At 39.8% G+C, this 21,025-nt stretch overlaps 2 protein-coding genes across 14 annotated transcripts in view; both read right to left on the bottom strand.

Annotated features, from left to right (window-relative positions):
• The window catches only part of herc1 (HECT and RLD domain containing E3 ubiquitin protein ligase family member 1), a 58,199-nt gene extending 52,459 nt beyond the window's left edge, over nucleotides 1-5,740 (bottom strand). For 12 of the 13 annotated variants that reach the window (XM_080029855.1, XM_080029863.1, XM_080029866.1 and 9 more), the window contains exons 1-2: nucleotides 5,564-5,740; nucleotides 106-1,082 (exon numbers count right to left, since the gene is read on the bottom strand). In XM_080029855.1, coding sequence (XP_079885981.1) covers nucleotides 106-1,056 — 951 coding nt within the window. In that variant the 5' untranslated portion in view covers nucleotides 1,057-1,082; nucleotides 5,564-5,740. Of the gene's footprint in view, nucleotides 1-105; nucleotides 1,083-5,315; nucleotides 5,444-5,563 lie in introns of those variants that run through there. The other variant, XM_080029860.1, reaches the window with a different exon arrangement.
• A 3,169-nt stretch (nucleotides 5,741-8,909) lies between these two features.
• dapk2a (death-associated protein kinase 2a) lies at nucleotides 8,910-20,038 on the bottom strand. The gene is made up of 9 exons (XM_080031282.1): nucleotides 19,907-20,038; nucleotides 19,580-19,711; nucleotides 17,353-17,574; nucleotides 13,891-14,029; nucleotides 12,698-12,827; nucleotides 12,171-12,246; nucleotides 11,922-12,074; nucleotides 11,745-11,790; nucleotides 8,910-9,841 (listed from the first exon to the last, which is right to left on the bottom strand). Exons 2-9 carry the CDS (start codon nucleotides 19,639-19,641, stop codon nucleotides 9,188-9,190), a joined length of 1,482 nt encoding a protein of 493 aa, XP_079887408.1. The 5' UTR covers nucleotides 19,642-19,711; nucleotides 19,907-20,038; the 3' UTR covers nucleotides 8,910-9,187.
• Between the last annotated feature and the right edge of the window lie 987 nt (nucleotides 20,039-21,025).

Raw genomic sequence — 21,025 nt, 5'->3', positions numbered from 1 at the left:
ATTCACTGATTTTGACAAAGAGTGTTTTGACAACAAGCATTCTCCAGAATTGTGGACTTTGCCTTTTAGCAACATTGGATAACTTATATATCTATGTTTACTTACCAATGAACGTCTCATCTGCATGAGGATGTTCATGAAACAATCATAGCCGATGAGCCCCTCCTGGTTCTGTAGCACCTTATCATCCTCCATGGTACTGACCACCACTGATGCAGCCAAGGCCATCTCGATCCACTCCAGCAGGTAGCGCAGGGAGCCCCTCTGGGAAGCTAGTCCTAGCAGAAGCTCTGACGCAAGCCTTCGCCCTAAAATATCCGCCCCAGAGTTTGGCATAGTCACTCCCTTCAGGAAAGTGGTGACCTGGGCCAGGCAGTCTAGGCCCATGGGCGGGATCTTGCTCTCGTTGGCCAAAGAAAGGGGTGGCAGGGAGCTAACCACATCGATGGCTGTGTGAATAACATCATTACACAAGTTAATATTTCCCCCAGGAGCTCCACCAGGACCAGGTGGAGGAGGCATCATCCAGCTCTGACGCAGCAGAGCAAAGAGAAGACTGAGGCCGGTGCGAACGCCCATCTCGATAAGGGCGTCGGTGCTGGAGCGTGGCCTCTCGCTGACAGAGTGCAGATCAGACGAGCCCGAGTTGTTCTCTGGGGAATGCTGCTGCTGCTTGACCTTTCCCTTGTCGTGGTACTTGTTGGAAAGTGCGTAGAAAATGCGCTGGAGCACCAGAACACGTTTGCGCAGGGCAGCAGCAAAGGGAGAGTCGGAGCAGACCATCTTGGCCAAGGCCAATTGGCTGCTGAGTAGAGCGTCCAGGTAGTGCTCCTGCTCATCGCTGGAGAGGGATTCACGCTCAAAGTCTGGAAGCTGGGGCCCCTTCAGACACAGAACCTGCTGGGGAAGCAGCACAGCTTCTTTGTTGACCAGCAGCTTTGAGTAGAGCACCGACACTCCCTCCCGTGTGGCTATCGACTCGCTGTCCTCCGTGATCCATGAGCTGTTCAGATGCTCCAGCCATTTCAGTTTCACTGGGGGGATCATTAAAGCCATGGCATGTCACTCTGGAGCCATCAGTCCTGTAAACATGACATCAGACTAAATGTTAAAGGAGGTATATGGAAAGCATACATTTTCAGGGCTTGTGGACAGACATACTTCAACCACTGAAATAACACAACCCAGTCAGTTTCTTTGAGAGGCACCTATTTGCGGACCCATGGGGGAGCGGAGCTCCACCTGAAACACTAAATCTTCTTCTTCGTTTTGTTTTACTGGCGGCGATCACCCAGCGTTTCTTCTTCTTTTTGTTTTACTGGCGGCTATCACCTAGCTGTGAATAATAACAAGACACAGTTTCCACCGGCTATGGTGCTAGTAGACAGTAAAATAATTCAGTTTGTTAAGGGTCCCAAGTGGCCAGGACGGTGGTATAAAGTAGATGTTGAGGTAGAAGATGAATGACGCAACAAAGCTTTGTGTAGGCCTACATCTTCCGAAATCCGCCACCACATTAAAATAAACAACTAATTTTAAAAAGTGGGGAGTGAAAGACATAAACGTCTGACACATAAGGTGACAGTTTCCATTGCAGATCCTGATTGATTTATTACCAGATCCCTTGTCCTCTAGTGATCACAGTTTTAATTATTATATTATTTCTAATATTCATATACAGCTATTTAAAGAGGCTCGTCTGTGACTTTGTGATCACGCAAGTGAACAGTAACGATCGCGTACAGCCGCAGAATTACATTTCAACCTGACATAAATAGCCTATGTTCAGTGGCACAGACATTAAAAAACTCCTGTTAATAAATAAATAATGAGATACATACAATACAATAGGTTTATTAATCTGAATGTAAAGCATGTTCACGATGTGTAAGGTGGCCGCATATGAACGGCACGAGGGCTGAGAACTATGCGACTGATCAGATAAATGATCGATCAAACGTAAAATCATCAGGAAATGATAAAAACATCCCGATGGAGATTTCTATGGAGTGATTTTGCTTCAAACTGTACAGGGTTGCGTTGTGGCAGTGACACTCTTTCTTCAATCGGAGCTGCAGCGTAAAGTGAAAACAAACTCAGAGTTGGTCAAATCACCTATCCAGCAGGTTAGACCCACGGCGTATGTTGCCGCAGTAATCCAGCTACCTGAAATAGGCCCCTGGCCACTTGGCCGCCAGTAAAACAAAACAAAGAAGAAGGTAGCGTGTTTCCGGTGGAGCTCCGCTCCCCCATGGGTCTGCAAATAGGCACTCTTGGTTTCTTTTGGGCTGTGAAAATGAGCATTGCCACCTTTAATATCAAGCCTGTGATTTTCCTCATCAAACACATAGGCTGGATTACCTTTATTCGCAATATTCTTTCTTTCTACAAAGGGACATTTTAAAAACATAAAATAAAAAGAACAAACAAAATGAACTACAGTTTGAGGTTATCAATAGTTTCCACCGAACTCCACAAAATTAAAACAGTCTATAATGTGACGCAAGATGAAGAAACAACATTTTTTTTAAATGGAGGTATACGTTGTTGTTGTTGTCTACCATTTGTGATAGCAGAACAAAGGAGTTTGTCCCAATAGTGCTATCAGAACCAAGGAGTTGTCCCATTATTAAAACAGGATATCTATATCTGCCTTACAAAATACGGCTGTCTGCTCAAAGAAACGTTTTGGTTCTGTAATGAATAACTTGTGAGCTGAAGGCACTGTCTGATTAAAATGACTTTATGAGAACTTAACGTGGTTTTAAGATTGTACTGTATTGGTCTTCCTTGAAAGTGCCCGCTCCAATAAAGAACTAGGAGAACACACGTTTTATATCAGTATATCATCATGTTTTAAATATATGTTTGATATTTTGCTGAGGTATGAACTCTCAAACACTTAATATAGTGTTTCCCCTAGGATTGAGTCATTGCAGCGGGCCATTGGGGGCATAATGATGTTTTTGATCATCGTCACCCTGCCAGGACCTCTCTTCTGTGTGTGTATATCTGCCAATGGCTCTTGAGGCCGAAGTACAAACAACATATCTAGCTTTCTCCAGATTAAGGTCAATTCTCTTTTAATGAACATAAATATTCCTACCTAGCCAAAAGATGGAGCAAAAAGAAGCTCCCTATCCTACCCTGCCCTCAATAAGACACTTTCGATCAGCATTGTTTTCTTCAATGTGGACTTATTAAAGCTGGGGTATGTGATTTCTGATTGGTCAAAATTAACATGAGCTGTACACTTTGACCAATCAGAGCGAGGCTCCGATTCTCTATCCCAACTGCCATTTTCTCCCCAAATCCTCCACCCCAGCTTTAATCCCTCCTGTTAAAATCGTTTTGGCGACATAATCAATTTAAGTTGTCCTAACTTTACTTTGTTTCTATGCTTTGTGTGAGTTGATGTGGGTAAGCAATATTTAAATATGAATGGACGACCACGACCACGGACCACAACCTTAAACCTGCAGTGTGTAGAATTTTGGGTTTTATTTCCTAACAGACTTTGTAGAAAATAATTTTAATATCCATAAGTAAGTTTAATTTAGTGCATAATAGCTGAAAAACATTTTTAGAATTATTTTTTTTCCCTTTGAAAGGGTCTCATATATGTCCATATTTCTCCATACCTTGGACCAAGGCATGGGCGCCGCCATGTTGGAAGCGTCATGGTTGGAATGTCATCAGGTGCATTGTTTAGAATTTAGAATTGTTCTTGTCTTTGAAGGCCACTGTAGCTTCTGTTATTATTCAAAAGGGTTGGGGTTACCCAGGGAGCGTTGCATGCTAGAACTTTCTAGAATTTTCAAGAACTTTCTAGATGATGTCATATTACACACTGCACCTTTAAAAATGCCCATTGTCTTAAATAACAACCTTTTAGGCTTAAATCAACAAAACTGAACATAATACATGTATTGCAGGGTTAATATAATAAAGCGCTGATATGAGCAGTCATAGATTTGATGTAATTAATGTAAAATGCGGCCTATAATATTTCTTTCTAACTGCTGAAATAAAAAACCCATGCAGACACAGTCATGCAGTGATCTCTTTGACTGGTTTAAAAAAATTAAATAACCATAGAATCCAACCGTAAACTGCATGATTGACAGGATGATGGATATGCTGACAAACAGATTGTGGGAGGCTTTGGCAGCCTAGTGCTGCAATCTTTCTGGCAATATAGCATGTAAGGCTAAATGAAGTAGCACACAAAATAATGCTCAGCAGTGCATTTAGTGTGATTGTTGCAAAACGTTTAGAAACTAAAACAGCGTCTTTGGTGGCTGAATCCCCAACCTTTTAATGAAATTAAAGTGGCCACGTGGCTCTGGTTACATTTGATTCCACAATCTGATCACACTGCATTTTGCCAATGTAGATTTGATTGTAAATATAGATAATTAGCCGGAAATTAGGCCAGCATATTTGTTTATGTTTGTTCACAAGTTTTTCACTCTTGACAAGCTTCACAAGCCAAGCATTACCTGACAGAACCACACCCTTCTCTGAGAAACTGAAATGACAATGCTGCAGACAATCACCAGTATGCATCTATTCACCCAGAATATCCTATCCTATGCATTTAATCAATGTCATGTTTACTAATCCATAACCTTTGAAGCTGTGGTTCAATGACTGAGTGTGCAGGTCAAGACGCTCATTGAGGTGTCACAAATGACTTTTTAATATTCTCCACACCAGAGCCTATGCTACTGGACTGGATCATTATTATCATGTTGTGTGAGAAAGTTCCACATTTATCACTCTCTGTTTGCCCCCAGATTATCTTGAAGGTGAGTGGCTCTCTTCCGCCGTGTTGACAGTCACACTAATAAGACATCCGTCGGAAATAGTTGTTTTAGTTACGACTACAGTGTGATTAAGCGCTTAGCACCTAGCCATGCTAACTCGACTAACTCATCTGCCGCGACGGTCCCATGCTAACATAGGTTAGGTTCTATCTGTGGTATTTAGCACATAAAGATAACATTAGACAGCTCTTGCAATGCGACACTGCTGCCTTGTAATTAGAGATGGTTGATCACCTGTTTGTTGTGTCAGATTAGAGAAAGCAGTTTACCTACGATAATGAACACCAACAGCTAACAGATTTACAAATCAATGACATTACAGGAGACATGACATTACACGGCTAACGTCAACAGCAGCCTTGCCAGCTCGTGTTGCACACCTACACGTTAATGTTAAATGTCATATTGTTGTTGGCATGTTTTTGTTGTAAAGACGACTGTCAAACCGGTGCTACTGTTTACGTTAGCTAGCGTCGGCTAACTTACCTCACGTCACTCAGCTAGCAAAGCACACAAAACCTAAACACAGGCGTGACAACCTTGTGTGCAGGCATTGCAGGGGGATAAAGAATAAGATACGTAGTCATGCCATTGTGCAAAACTGTCCTAAAAAGCCCGACTTCACTCCCCGACGCGCTTTTTAGCCCGTTAGTATCTGCTGTATCATAGCGCCGAGCAGGTTAGCTCACTAGCTACACTTTCTAACGTTAGCTGGGATAAAAAAGCTCGCTTACCAGGAACTGACAGTGGCCTCCTCCTCTTCTTTGCGTTGTGCTTGTACAAAAAGAACCTACGTGTGCTTCATTGCATGAACGAGAACAGTGTAGTCAATATCCGTATGCTTTGATAGCGTTATTGTGAAAGGAGACAGAGCCATGCATGGGTTTCCATGCCTCCGCCCGCCTCTCCCGTACCTTCCAATGCGATTAGGTCCAGAGAGCAGTGCGCTCAGTCCCAGCCCCTAACCGAGCCCCAGGCACAGGGCGGTGACGTTTGGAGCCTGTCTGTCTGCCTGATTGCCTCCCTGCCTGTCTGTCTTCCTGCCTGTCTCTATCGCTTACTCTATGCTGTTGTGTACGCTCATATCGCATTCTAGTCATCAGTGGTTTATGCACACTGCTGCCATCCACGCCCACAAAGACAAAGCGATTTTGCATGGCCATTAGTTTTAGCACTAGGCGATCAATGCTGCCACCTCACTGTTATTTTATCTATAATAGGCAATACAGTGTAATATCAAGTGTCACTTCTGTCATTGCATACTTGCATGGTTATTTCAAATGTGAATAAAATACATGTGTTTGTCACAACAATAAAATGTGCCAAGTAAATGTTTATCTTCAGCAATACATTAGAGAACATCAACTCATTTCTTTAAAATGTCTTATTATCAATAATTATAGTGGCTCTAATGGCACGTGGTGTCTAAAGTGGGTTTTGTGGTTATCTTGGCCATGCAGACACTGTGAAGCCCAGCCTAAAAGTAGTAGGCTATTTATGTCTTATCCCAGCTGCGTAGGCCTATTTGTTGTTGTGGTAACTAGTCTATATTTATTTAGGCTTCTAAAGCCATTTTGGTTGTTGTGAATTGTCCTTTCACCAGGTCAGCAAGTGTGAGCTTCAGTTGGCTCTTTTGCCACTAATGTTCTCAGCAGAGGTCTAAATTCTTTTACCACTTGACTAAGCCTCATCCTTAGCCCTGTATGCTCTTACACTGCATTTTGTAGTCATGTCCAGAAGAAATGTCCCCTCTGCAAATGTCTTCTTTAAAAAAATATATATTTCAAATTGATAATACAATCTGTAAGTAGGGTTTGGGAATTACAAATAATAGATACAAAGCATAAAGAATGAGATTAATGAGGTAATAATGTATCTATAGCCACCAACATACACATTAGAAGATGAATTAACGTTTTTATTTATTTATGATGAACATCACAAGAATATAGATAAAGGTAAGGTAACAATGAAATAAAACAACCAACATCTTGTATGAATCAAGAGCTGCCCAATAAGATGTTATTACAGGCTCTGAATGAATTATTTGAACACTACAGCTTTGTGACTTCTGTTGAATTTCCACATAGTGATATTTCCGCCCCATTTTAGGTGTTGATTTCAGGAGTTGCTTGATTGATTTGAGTTAATTTATATTTTTTTTGTTGGCAAGAGCTTTTAAATGCAATTTCAAATGAATAAAGACACAATTTCCACCACCAAGAAAGCTGTGAAAACATAGGCAACTGTCAGGCAGCTCATTCTGCGTGGCTGGCCTAATTACTCATACTGCATCAAAGAACCAAAACAATTCTTCTGAAACTGCATGGTAGACTACATTTTACATTTATCTTTATTCAATTACATTTTATGACTTCAGTTTAGATAATGCAAAAGTGTAAGTAAATACGGGAGAACGGGGGAATCTGAGGCATCGGGTAATGTGAGCCACCCCCTGTATCTAGGCAAAGGAAAACATTTGTGGTCATGTGAGATATATGTTTTCAAGCCCCACTCATTTCCCCATGGCCCTGAAAGAGAGGACCTCATGGTACTGTGGTAAGCATGTTTTTTTTCACCAAAATAGGTATTTTGCATGTACAAGTAAATGTTCTTGCTGTCAACTTAATCAACTGTTGTGCAAAAGCAAATGTATTCACGTAGAAAAACCTCTATCATACGTGTTGATGAACTACCAACATATAAAAACCATGTGATGATATTAGCTAAATATTAGCCTGAAATGCTAAGAGAGGTAGTTTTTTCTCAAATTGTGGTGGTGGGGGAAAGTGAGCCAAATGCTGTGGGGGAAAGTGAGACACTGTCTCACTTTCCCCCACCATGAGGCACAAGTTAAGTTTAGTCTTAAACATATTTTAATGTAATATTAGATAACATGTTTTATTTTAATGTCATACACATTGTAGAAAAGCCATCATGCCAAGGAAATACACCAGGAAGACGACCTGGGGCAACAACACGTAAAGAGCACCTTCTCATCTTTCCCTGTAACCTTCAGGGCTGGAATGTAGAGTATGACAGGCTGATGTTATAATCCAGCTGGGTCTTCTCCTGTGTTCTGAGTCCCAGGCTGTTCTCGCTGGTTCTGATTTTCCTATGCTTCGACCCCCAGACACAAGCTGGCTCTAAAGGTCCTGTGTTCTGACCCTCAGACTGTGTTCTAATCTAACTGGTTCTATCTTTCATTGGAATCTTATTAAAACCTTTTGAATTATAATATGTTGTATTTGATTTTGTTCAGAATTACTTTCAAGTGTTTAGAAAATTTCCTTTGCTTAATGGACCAAACCCCATCATTATTTTTTGTAAGTGGATCAGTTTACCCCCAGCTGGTTCACTTTACATCCTTGATTTTTCTGGTCTGTCTCAGTTTACCCCACAGCTGGGGTAAAGTGAGCCACATGACAACTTTTTTTTAAAACAATCATATTTTCACTGCCCTTTGTCTTGAAAAAAATCTGCAAATGCCCATTTCTAGGAAACATCCTGAATTAATGGGAAATATGTTAATTTGAGTGATAAATCATTTTAGCTCGCTTAGAGGGGAGCAAATGTAAAAAGTGGCTCAGATTACCCCGTTCTCCCCTATATATATATTTTTTTTTTTAGCTTTTGCAAGCACTTTCAATGCCGAAATGCTGTTTGGACTGATTTGGTTTAGTTTACCTTCATACAAAAATTCCATTGACTTAGTACTACAAATAATTTTAGTCAATAAAGTCATACGTATGTTTACTTTACTCTAGTGGACTGTGCTGATCTTCTATACAAGCTGAGACACGCATGAAACTTCTGAAATAGCATTAATGTTATGGGTGCTACAATCTAGAACACATTTACAAAGCAAACAATATTGCATAAGCTCTTGCTCTTGGGTAAACGTCAGCTGGTTGTCACAGTATTGATTAATCTGAACTCATGAGTAACCTACTTTTGAGAAAGTTGAAGAATGTAATTTCACTGTAAAAGACCAAATCAAATTGTCAATGTATGTGATTTTATCAACAGCGTGTTTGCACTTTTACACACGTCCATAATACATACATATCACATGTGTTTGTAAAGTTTTTATATTAGGCTATCATCAACAAAATACACAAAAGCAAAATCCATTCAAGTTTTTCTCAAAGACACAGCATTAAAGACCTGCCCTTTTTAAGAAAATTATACTGAAATGCTTTTGCTGGCCATTGCACGTAATTGACATTCTGCACAAATAGTACTACATTTCTGTGAAAAACTAAATTCTGCCACATCCACCAACAGAGATCATCCTTGTGATGTTTGATCTGTACTTTACAGATGGTATTTCACTAACTGTGAAGCACAAAGCATTTTTATCTTTGCTGTCCGGTTTCAAAGTCCAGGTTGATCCCGGACAGCAATTCTCCTCCACAGGAGCGGTTCAGCAGCTCTTTCAGGGCTTCGTTCACGTCGTTGTTGAAGACCGTGGAGAAGTTGCAGTTGGGGTATCCTCCACCACCTCCGTCCAGGGGAAACGAACCCATCACCTCCTGCACCCATTTCAGCTCGTTGCTAAGCTCCGAGCGCAGTGCGTCAAAGTGGTTCTGTCTCTCCTGGTAGCGGTTGCTGATGGCGCCGAGGCTGGAGCCAAAACTCTGCATGTCGTCCTGCAGGCTCCTTTTCAGGGCCTCCACCTTACGGAACTCGTAGCGGATTTGTGAGAGCTCGTGGCGCACGCCCTCACTCTCCTCCTTGTACCAGGCCTCCTTGTCATTGTATATAGAGACCATGGCGTCGATGTCTTCTTGCAGAGAGTCGTGGGCCTCCGCCAGGCTAACAAAGGAGCTCTCCATCTGGTCAATGTCCTCCACCACCTGGGCAAAGCGCTCAAAGTTCACATAGGTGTTGTTAGGCGGCATGCTTGAGTGGGACTTGATGGTGTACTCCCGCAGGCGCTTGGTCTTCAACTGGCGCCGCTCCCGTTTCTTTGGCTCCCGGGCTTTATTCTCCTCCTTGTGCTCATTGGACTTGAGGGTTTAAAGAAGGGATAGTTAGTGACAGTGGCCTAGGAGGCAAGAGCAGGCATAGATAGACATAGCTAATGCGGGTTGGCTTGGATTAAAGACGCATCACACTCAACAAATAATTACTTCCACTCCTGTGCAAAACATAGGCGGCGCACAATAGGGCAGGAGTAGAACGACCAATGATTACTTAATGCATAGTAAAAAGTCGAAAATTATTAATGGTTTCAGAATTACAATATCCTTCCTTGTCAGAACCAATACGTGGTCGTTGCAAACATAAACAACAGGATGGCTCATTGTTTTGTTTTTTTCAAAGTCAAATTATGAACAACAAATAACCACAACGTATGTGCAAAGTGAGGTAAGGAAGCCAAACTTTTGGGTCAACTTTTTTTCTTTTCTCTAACACGGCTTTGGAACCATCCTGGCATTAGCTAAGGTTTGCATGTTTATTTTTTGTGCTGGGCAGTTACATTAACTCTGACCAGTTTTCACAAGTTGGAAAACACACAGCTTTTTTTGTCTGCATGTCAACAGTATTGGAATGCATTATATTGTATGGGTTTCAAAATGTTTATTTGCTTTTCAACTATGGGCTCTTGCCACATTTATTAAAAACAGGGAAATTTGTCACTGTTATTTCTAATTGGTTTCTACTTGAGCAATAAGCAGACAGCCTCCACCTCCACTGATTGTCTAAAATACAGTCATGTCAAGTACATGCATTTACATGCATATCATATTCTGATTAAGGTCTCTATTCCGGTTAAGGCAATATTCCAAATAAGGTGTTTACATGCGTGTAGCTACAGGGTTATTCCTGTTTACAAATCAATCAGCATATTCCGAATAAACCAGTGACGTGGTAGAAGCGCCATGATGCCTGACGTCAGCGCATTTTTTCCGGTAATAATTCCCGTCCCATCCATGACATATTAACTCACTTTCCGTCATTAGCGTTGTCTGGCATTGTTTGATACGCCAAAAATTTAAAAAAAATAAAAGTACGGAGCTTTGTTGCATGTGTACACACTCTAAGTAACAGCCGTAAACCAGGGAATGCATCAAAAATGCAGCAAAAACACAGATCGAAATATTTATTCTGATTAAGGTGTACATGCCACAATATTGTGATTTAGATCGGAATACTCTTAAAGGGGAAGTGAGCGGTTTATTTGTGTTAATATATGTGTTATATCACTCCATATTCCTACAGCAATCACTTCAACAGAGTGCGGACGTCATATCACAGGTCTCCAAGTCATTCTGATTTGCAGTAATAGCCCAATTAAAATGTTGTAGTATCCCGATTTTTTATCCAATCAGGAGAGAGAATGCTACTCTTCTCACTCATATATACTATATACACTCCATGGTCTCACTGCCGGTGCACGCCAGAGCAGCAGATGGGTGAATGTGTATGCGCCTACAATGGCGGAGCAGGTAAAAATCCTTCCCAATGTCTGTTTTGATGGTTTTTATCATGTTTAATCCGGTTTTATCACACTTATGGATCCGAGATTATGCTCGATAACTTGCTGCTTGAAGACCGCAATGCATTAATGTGGTGACGTAGGGACGAGCGAGGGGACTGCTAACTGCAGTAACTGACAGGAAGTTAGCTAAAAGAACCATTCCGCTTACAGCTCCTTTAATCGGGTTATGGCTTATTCTGAATATGAGTTTATTCAGATTAAGGTGAGCAAGAACTGCTGTTTACATGGCAATGTCTTATTCTGAATATGACCTTAACCGGGTTAATATCAGAGTATTGCTGTGCATGTAAACGTAGTCAATTTTGCGTGAGTAAATGAAGAAGTGAGTTAATTTTTTCTTGTGTATTGTTATTATAGTAAAACAAAAAAGTTAAAATAAAACATCTAGAATAAAGTTTTCCCTTTACCTTGATCCATGGGTGATTAAGAGCATCTTGAATTGTTAATCTTTTCCTGTCAGAAAAAACACAAAATCCAATTACAGTTAATAAACACCAAATAACACAGGGATTAACCTTCTTCTACTGGTGCCAGTTTGCCCTGAGGCACCTGTCGTTCACTATTTCGTTTGCTTGAGCTCTTACTGCTTATCCTTCTCCAACAGCTGGCAGATGAATTTCTTGGCAGGCTCACTGGTGTGACAGAAGAACTCCTCATCAAACTCATAATTGATGGCAGAAATGTTCGCCAGTGTGTCCTGTTTGGTCTCCCCCAGGAAAGGTGAAGCCCCACTCAGCCTGGAAACAAAACATAAAAGGAAGAGCTGTTTATCATTCTGTGTGAAATAAGCTGCAATATAAAGTATTGTAATGTGCACTTTTTGGTTCACTTACAGGATGTAGGTGATGACACCAATGCTCCACATGTCAGCTTCTAACCCCAGTGGCTCATAGTTGACAATCTCCGGCGCTAAGAAGGCAAAAAGACGACTGTCAAAATGCACCGCTGTTAAAGCAGTTGAAAAATAAACTTGTCTCTTGTTACATTTGAAAAACTAGCATACTTTTTAGCCCCAACATTTGTCAAGCCCCTGCCTCTAAACATACTGTATACTCTTGTGTCAAGGAGGCCTGGAGAAAGCACATTGGTTTTGAGCTATCTGATTAGCTTTTGGACGAGTGGATGGAGGGAAAATAAGGGCGCACTCACACTAGGCAAGTTTGCCTGTTCCGTGCTGCAGGAAGATTCCCTGAATACTGTCGCCGCCGCCGGCCCAAATTTCTAGCAAACTCAGATGGCCTAGTGTGAGTGCGCCCTTAGACTGATCCTTTGATGGTAGACTACAGTTGGTAGTTTGATGCAATGCACCACAATACAGTGAGATTAAAAAAAGAAGATGTAACAAATGAACTCGTCTTACCTACAAACTCCGGTGTTCCAAAGATGTTCTTGAACTCAACACCAGCTTCAATCTTGTGGGCAAGACCAAAATCAATAAGTTTGATTCTCGGCAACGGCACATTCTTGTCTAGTAGCATTATGTTTTCAGGCTGCGGATGAGAGAAACGACAAATGGCATTGACATTTATATTGTTTCTCTCATGCTTTTACAGCAAAGTGTACAAAGAGAAAACAGTAAAAGTTCAAAAGGTGCAAAAGTGTCTATATGTTAATTTCCGCAATAAACGATGCAGATACAGAGATCAGGGAGAAATGTACATCAGTGAACAGCTATTCATTTGAAAGTGATTTTGAACACAAGATAACTTATTGCTCCATCTAGTAAAAGACATCCGTTTAGTGTTGTTGACTAAATACGTCACGCTATCCTCCTGGTAGGACCAAGTGGAACTTATAGCCAAACGGTTCATGTCGACTACTATAACGCAAACAATTTACACTACCTTGCTTAAGGCATTCACTGTAACTCAGCTCACAACTTGAGATTACATTGGAATATGCACAATGCAACAACAGCCGCCTGTGTTGAGATTGTTGTCTCAAAAACCTTAAAAAGTTTTTATTCACTGTAATGGTGATGAAGAAAGTGTATCTTAATATTATAATAATAACTACTGAACACTAATCAAATGAATGAAAAGTAAACTACCTAATTTAAAAAAACTTTAATTTAATCAACTTAAGGTCAAATAACACGTTTTTCTGTTTCTTAAAAGGGAAAAATAACAAAAACTCACATGGTTAACTGGTATACCTCAAGCTAAGTACTAGGTCTTAAGGCTTGGGACATTATTTGCTGATTTTTCTGTTGCTGTTGTTTGTTGGCATATCTCCTTGCTTATTACATGTCTAATTGTTGTATTCACTTTTTTTATAGCTAAAATTTTTAATAAAATCCTCTGCTAAGAGCTTATACTGTAATAATAGTGAACTGTTTTTCTCAAGTCAAAGAATGCTGAATCATCCTAAGTAATAAACTCTGAGCATGGAACAAGTGTATGTCGCTTTGACAGCTCACAAGGGTGAGTTCACAAGGTTACAGTGCAGTACTTTGATTTCCATACTGAGCCATATCGAAGTCAAAGGGTCAGATTGAAATGCACAGTGTCTCCTACATGTGGTTAAAACACAGTGTGTCTTCTCTGGACAGACCTTGAGGTCAAAGTGGGCTATTTTTCTGGCGTGGAGATAGTTCACCCCCTCGAGGATTTGCTTGATGAACTGAGTGGCCTCTTCTTCGCTCAGAGACTCCTTCTGTGCCAGGAAGTCAAACAGCTCACCTCCGGCTACCCTGGAACACAGAAACATATCATCCCAATGCATGCTGTCAATAAATCAGAGCAGAAAAATACGGTGGAAAATTATTACCATTAGTGAATCTTTGCCCTCTGAACTTTAGAATAAGATGAGCTAAGGTGTTGGAAGCACACATCTAAATTATTCTAGAGGAATAGTAGACTGACTTGCTTACATCATCACACCTTTTGAATTTCTGTTTGTTATTTATGGCCTGTAGTAGGCCTCATTGATCCAAGCTCAAGCAGCTCGTTTTTGATTATATAGTGTTATAGTGGCTCAAAATAACAGCAGTTGTGTGCCCCGTCAAAAGCAACAGCTATGATTAAATAAGGAAAGAATGGACTTGGGCCCAAACCTATACATGAACTCTTTAAAAAAGAACTCAAGAGCCTCAAGACAGCTAGATATACAGTATAGCTAGGTAGCTAAATAGCAAGTACTTTATGTACCTGAGCTGAGAGAACAGGTGTGGTTCACCTGAGGGCTGTACTATGAAGCGAGATTGGCTATACTATACTATTAAGCGAACTATCCAAACAAACAAATCCTATGATAGAAGTCTTCTATAAAATCACAGGTTGCAACATCAGTTCACTATGGGCTATTATTTATCTGCATTATTTACTTGAATATTAAATGTGGTTGACTATACAGTATTTGGTGCTTGTTTCTGTCAGGGAACCAGTGTCACTTAGGGACGTTGCTGCAGGTTCACCAAAGCTGCTGCACAATAAACTTTTGTCGGAAATATTCACAAACTGCACAAACTTGGTGATTTAATGGTTTATTGATATTCATGATAATATTCAATCTAAATTAGTTTCACTTTGATGTGGCCCAAAACTAAAATGATTCCCATGTACCCTTCATTATGGGACAGAGTCAGAGCTAGGACTATATACAATCATATGAAAAAGTTTGGGAACCCCTCTCAGCCGGCATTATAATTGACTCTGCTTTCACAAAAAACATATAAAAGTGGTATGTCTTTAATTTACCAGGAACAGCTAAGTACTGGGATGTTTTCCAAACAAAGATTTTTTGAAAAGCAGTATTTGGTTGTATGAAATAAAATAAAATGTGAAAAACTGGCTGTGCAAAAATATGGGTACCCTTGTGGTTTTGTTGATTTTAATGCCTGTAACAGCATGTAAAACTGATGAATTTAAACACAAAGTTGGTTGGATTATGTTGTTAAGCCTTGAACCTCAAAGAAATGTCTGTTTAATCATGAGAAAATGTATTTTAGGTGCCTAAATGCAAGTTGCACTTCTCTTTGACTCTCTGCTGAAGTGAGACGCAATGGGATCATCAAAACAGCTCCCAAAAGATCTGAAAAACAAAGATTGTTCATTGTCATGGTTTAGGGGAAGGCTACAAGAAGCTTTCCCAAAGGTTTCAATTGTCAATTTCTACTGTAAGGAACGTTGTCAGGGAATGGAAGGACACAGGCACAGTTGCAGTTAAACCCAGGTCTAGCAGATCAAGAAAAGTACAAGAGCGGCATATGCGGCGGATTGTGAGAATGGTTGCACACAACCCAAAGATCACCTCCAAAGACCTGCAAGAATATCTGGCTGCAGATTATGTATCTGTACATGGTTCAACAAATCAGTGCAATTTGCACCAAAACATCTGTATGGCCAGGTGATGAGAAGGAAGCCCTTTCTGCGCCCACGCCACAGATACAGTTGCATGGAGTATGCAAAAGCTCATTTAGACAAGCCAGATTCATATTGGAAGAAAATGCTTTGGACTGATGAGACAAAAATTAAGTTATTTGGTCTTTATAAAAAGCAGATGTTTTGGTGCAAATTGCGCTGAATTGTTGAACGATGTACAGATACACAATCTGCAGCCAGATGTTCTTGCAGGTCTTTGGAGGTGATCTGTGGGTTGTGTGCAACCATTCTCACAATCCTCCCCCTATGCCGCTCCTGTTTTTTTCTTGGTCTGCCATGCCTGGGTTTAACTGCCACTGTGCCTGTGTCCTTCCATTTCCTGACAACGTTCCCTACAGTCGAAATTGACAATTGAAACCTTTGGGAAAGCTTCTTGTAGCCTTCCCCTAAACCATGACAATGACCAATCTTTGTTTTTCAGATCTTTTGGGAGCTGTTTTGATGATCCCATTCTGTCTCACTTCAGCAGAGAGTCAAGGAGAAGTGCAACTTGCATTTAGGCACCTAAAATAAATTTTCTCATGATTAAACAGACATTTCTATGAGGTTCAAGGCTTAACAACATAATCCAACCAACTTTGTGTTTAAATTTATCAGTTTTACATGCTGTTACAGGCATTAAAATCAACAAAACCACAAGGGTACCCATATTTTTGCACAGCCAGTTTTTCACATTTTATTTTATTTCATACAACCAAATACTGCTTTTCAAAAAATCTTTGTTTGGAAAACATCCCAGTACTTAGCTGTTCCTGGTCAATTAAAGACATACCACTTTTATATGTTTTTTGTGAAAGCAGAGTCAATTATAATGCCGGCTGAGAGGGGTTCCCAAACTTTTTCATATGACTGTATATTGATTAAATAGCATATAATAGGATAGTATTTATATAGTGTATAAATCAGCTAAACGCTATAGTGGTTAAATCTGCTGAGTCAAGTTTAACGTTGAATTACCTTACAATGTCACCTTAGGCACCGAGAGAGCGAGTGTTCAAATAAATGTAATAATTTAGCAGGCCTATTTTTCTGACAGCATTCCACTCTCATCTTACTTGCATCAACAGTTTAGCTTTCAGCCTTTATTTCTCTGCTCTGTGACTTTTCAGAGCTGACAAACTGTGAAGTTAGTGGAATGCCATTTTTAAGCGGCACACAATCGGTCCATATGTTGCGGAAGAAGAGTCAAATGATGCTTCAAACACTTTTATGTGAACATGCACAGAGCCTGAAAAAGAAAAGCCCGGGTTCACAAGCCATGACATGATAGCCATCATCTCTGATCATGTGATCAGTTGTTTTTATTTCCTCCAGTCTGCCCCTCTGTCCCTGTCTCCAGCCACTTCTCCCATACCAACACATTTCTTAGGAATTCTCCAAACTTGCCATTCTCCATCCATCCACCAGAAGACATCACACCTTCCTACTAGTCCCATTCAGCTGTCTATTAATAAATCCACCTTTTCCTCATTCCCTTACAACCAGTGTTCACACCAGCCCATCTCCACCTGCTCTCGGCAAGATCCTCTATATTGTTTTGTGCCTTTGTGCTTCTAACTAAAAAGTGATTAGGGCCAAGAATATTTCCCAAGCATCAAGGCTTTTGGGACAGCTGGTCTCCTGTGTTACTCACAGCTCCAGGATGAGCACCACGTCAGTGCGGTTCTCGTAGACGTCGTGCAGCGTGACGATGTTGGGGTGCTGGATCTGCTGCAGGATGTCCACCTCCCTCTCTATCTCCTCCCGACGCACTCCTCGAGAGCTGGCAATGCTCTGACGCTTCTTGATGAACTTGGCAGCAAATTCCAGACCGGTGCTCTTCTCTCTGCACTGCTTTACAATGGCAAACTGCCCACTGAAGCACAGATGGGGAAGCACAAAGATAATGGTTTGAGTTAAGTCTGAAAAAGTAAGCTAGGCTGGATTTAGTTAACTACTGACAAACATAATAGTATGGATGAATTGTTGGCTGGATACTAACTTGTCATAGACTTCTGCTTGTATATCAATGTGTGACAATTAATTGCAATACAAAAATGTCAAAGAAATATTTGTAATTTTGTCATCATTACATCATGTTTCCACCAGAGGGAACCAACAAGTTAATTTTTCCAATCTTAAATATAGTAGTGGTCAAAACTCAACAAACAAAAAACTAAATTTATGTGATCTCATCAAAAATTCAGGCTACCGTTTCAGTATATTTTTTCTAACAAGGGTCTGAGAGAAAAAACTGATGGAAGCCTTTCTACATTCAGTTTGAAGGCATGTTGAAGGAGCCCAAGACTAAAGAAATTCATTGCCAGCGACTGCTCTGTAATTTTTGTGCATATGACTATAAAACCATCTTGAATCTCTTGAATATTGAATATTGAAATGAAAGTTAAACAGGGAATTATTTTTCCTCTCGTTTTTCATTTATTACTGTGGATGAATTTCTGACAATTCTTCCTCCTCTGTCCTCTTCTATCCTTCTCCTTCACTTGCCCAAAAAAGACCCCACATTTTGCAATTATGTTTTTCCAATTAGATCAAGTGACAAACTCTCAACATTAAACCCTCAGCGTAAACTAAGTAATATTTTTCACAGGCTAAAGGCAAATTGAGCTACAACATCGATACAACTTATAAATTCATACCAGGAAATATAAAAACATAACCATCAATTTTTCTGAATTGAGGTTATTAGCGAAGGTTTGCCTTAACCAACTTTATAATCCCAGATAAGGGGTCTTGTTCAAACAACTTTTTCATTTTCAGAGATAACTCATTTTGATACACATTGAATTGAAAAATCAGGTGAATCTTTGGTCTGAACTGGGCTTTACACAGATTGGCCTGGTGGGGAGCTTTGAAAAACTACATCTGTTCCACAGCTTGTCTGTTTTGATGGATACATAGCGGATGTCTCTTGACTGGCTCAAGGCAAATGGGGACAGTAATTTTAGCACAAGATCATGTGTTACAGGTCCGTGATGGGATTGCTATTGCTTTGTCACACACAAAGTGATGAGCCTGCACTCATGTAAAATCGCTGGGTTTTATTTTGGTTATGTATTTAGAATTCAAATTAAAGGATGACTGTACAGCTGCCTCTATTTTTTTCTGGTTCACTTGAACTGTTTGTAAGCCAACACTCACGCTTCCTCCTGTCCAGGCAGTCTGGGAGTGTAGATATAGCTGCTGCTAAATATAGAAGGGTCATGCACAACAGTTGTCTCTCCACTTGACAACACACATCAACAAAACTATACAGGCTAATATACAAGCTGGTATATTTTTTATTTTTCTTGTCTTGAAAAAAGCTCTGGCATACAATTTGAGTCCCGTTAAATTCAATTAGGTTAATTATTCAGTTTCATTTCCATATTGTTACAGTGCAGCAATGACTATTTGTTGCAGTGACCTAGATGGTAGTTTTTGCTCTTGAATGATGCAACCTATTTTCTAAAATCTTCCTGACAATTATAATGTCCACAACTAAATTCTAGGATTATTTACACATAAAACATTAAAGATTGTTTTCCTTGCTGTCAGTTTGATAAATCAATGAATAGGCTACACGTATAAAATAACATGAATAAGGTTAAACTATCATTTTTAGTTTATGTTATTATTAAAGTATAATTATAGTATAGGTATAGTTATTAATAAAGTATCTATCTATCTATCTATCTATCTATCTATCTATCTATCTATCTATCTATCTATCTATCTATCTATCTATCTATAAGTTGTTAAACTGCACCACACAATCAGATTTATTCATTATAGAAAGTGTAACTTAAATTTCAATTAGATAAAAAATAAATAAAACGAGAAAATAAGCAGACATAAGGCATGCATGATCTGTAGGCTACCTTCCCAACTCTTCACCGATTTCATAAAAATCCTCCACTTTCTGTTGTTTGAATAAGTCCATGGCTGCAGTGAACGCTGATGTTTGTAGGATAATACTTCCAGGTCACTTTTCATCTCTGTTATAGGCCTACCTGTAATAAAAAAATAAAAAATGTTATCTTCCGGAAATATGACAACAGCACTTAAAACGGAATACATGTTTAATAGGTAGCTAACCTGTTATGGAACAGAAACAGGCTTGGCTCATGACACTGACTGAAGCAAGAAACTATAGCCTACCTGTCATAAATAAAACACCAGTTTGGCAACAACCACAAAGCACCTACCGTGTTGCACGTGAACACCATGTACTCCTCCAGTCCGATGTTGTGCTCAGGCCACGAGGACTCTGCAATGTCCTTCGCCTAACATACAGTCTATGGTCCCAACCAACACATTCCGTTTACCACGGTCGGGGGGATGTCCTCCCATAATATTTTAAAATACGAACATTAGGTGAATTGTGCCGAATTGAAAGCCAAACTTACTTAGTATAAGATATATTCAAACGTGTTAAATTTTCACTTTGCAACAATTTAAATAAGATGTGATCACCACGGTGTCAGGATTACACATGATACCGTTGTGCGCGCGCACTGCCGCTTGGCGGCTTCGACCAGCTGTCCAGCTCGCGCTTTGAACTCCAGCTGTTGTCTCCTGTCTTGCGAGCTGTAGATCACTATGAAGTGCATTATTTTTAATTCTCAAAAACACTGATTAATTTAACCATTCTCTTTTTTCATTTAGCCTATTTTGATATAAACTATTTTTATTGATTCTCCTCTCTGAAAAGAGTGTCTTTTAAATACAAGTTCTGATTCATAAAACCATCACAATTATTATTATATAGGCCTATTTATTTCTATATATTTTTTTATTAATTAATTCAAATATGGCTACAGGTTTACCATCCTTTTTTCATACCTTGCTAAACTATCCCAGTTTAGGTTTCAACTGAAACTCCTCAGTATATCCCATAAGCCTATCTATCCCATTTGAGAACAAACATGTTACATCTTAAGAGTTAAAAAAAAGTCACTGATCAACACCAGATACTCAGCACTGAGATTATGTAGAAGTCTGCATTCCAGTTAATACAATTTTCTAAAATATACACATTTATTCCAACCTCACTCATGCACGGCTCTGGATGAATCGTGACTTTGGTGATCCTCTGACTTAAGAGCTATCATCACCTTAAAGTGTAAATTGAGTCCTCATGAAGAGACTCATGCAATCAGATTTTGGACCATACTGTGAAACCAATAGGCTAGAATAAACACAGATATCCTTGAACCTGACACAATATATTGTACTGTCACATTAGCCTGTCGATTTGATTTGCATATGGTCAAGTAGTGGAAAAACTAGCTCATCAAACCCAAATAAATGATGTGAGCAAGTCG

This window comes from Ammodytes marinus (assembly GCF_949987685.1).
Source record: "Ammodytes marinus genome assembly, chromosome: 1".
Lineage (NCBI taxonomy): Eukaryota > Metazoa > Chordata > Actinopteri > Uranoscopiformes > Ammodytidae > Ammodytes > Ammodytes marinus.
Note: the sequence above shows the minus strand (reverse complement) of the source record. Positions and strands in the feature narration are given on the sequence as shown.

Coding starts and splice junctions, on each gene's coding strand:
- dapk2a (XM_080031282.1), bottom strand. CDS start 19,641: ATGGACTTATTCAAACAACAGAAAGTGGAGGATTTTTATGAAATCGGT. Junction 12,075..12,170: donor GGTGTCATCACCTACATCCT/GTAAGTGAACCA, acceptor TTTTGTTTCCAG/GCTGAGTGGGGCTTCACCTT. Junction 9,842..11,744: donor TTAATCACCCATGGATCAAG/GTAAAGGGAAAA, acceptor TAAACCCTCAAG/TCCAATGAGCACAAGGAGGA.